Source organism: Penaeus monodon, chromosome 32, assembly GCF_015228065.2.
Source record: "Penaeus monodon isolate SGIC_2016 chromosome 32, NSTDA_Pmon_1, whole genome shotgun sequence".
NCBI classification, from domain to species: domain Eukaryota; kingdom Metazoa; phylum Arthropoda; class Malacostraca; order Decapoda; family Penaeidae; genus Penaeus; species Penaeus monodon.
In genome coordinates, this window is record NC_051417.1 from 14,554,708 (window position 1) to 14,555,100 (window position 393).

The 393-nt window shown below is 35.9% G+C and overlaps 1 protein-coding gene across 2 annotated transcripts in view; it reads left to right on the top strand.

Annotated features, from left to right (window-relative positions):
* LOC119593664 (kinase suppressor of Ras 2-like) overlaps positions 1–393 on the top strand; it is a gene marked incomplete in the record, with an annotated part of 30,909 nt that overhangs the window by 27,650 nt on the left and 2,866 nt on the right. For both annotated transcript variants that reach the window (XM_037942613.1, XM_037942614.1), the window contains 1 exon segment: positions 89–218. In XM_037942613.1, coding sequence (XP_037798541.1) covers positions 89–218 — 130 coding nt within the window.

Here is a 393-nt window from a genome sequence, read left to right on the forward strand (position 1 = left end):
TCTGAAATGTGAATTCCTCAAGTACTGCAGACATCTCTTCTTGATTTACATGGTAACAAAAAATAAGATGGATAAATTGTCTTTCCAGTACTGTGTGGTATGAATTATTATGTGGTGAATGGCCCCATAAAGGCCTTCCTCCAGAGGCCATAATATGGCAGGTTGGACGTGGAATGAAGCCTTCCCTAGCACATCTACAGGCTTCACGGGATGTTAAGGTAAGAACTTAGGGATTGTGATGGTATGAGATTTAAGTGTTTAGTTGGATACTTGCATTTTACAAAAAAAGAAAGAATTTGGTATTTGCTTTTTGTTTGTGGAAAAAGAGGAACAAATAATTGATTTTAGAAAAAAAGTGATCTTACTAGTGATACAATCCAATCTAACAGACTT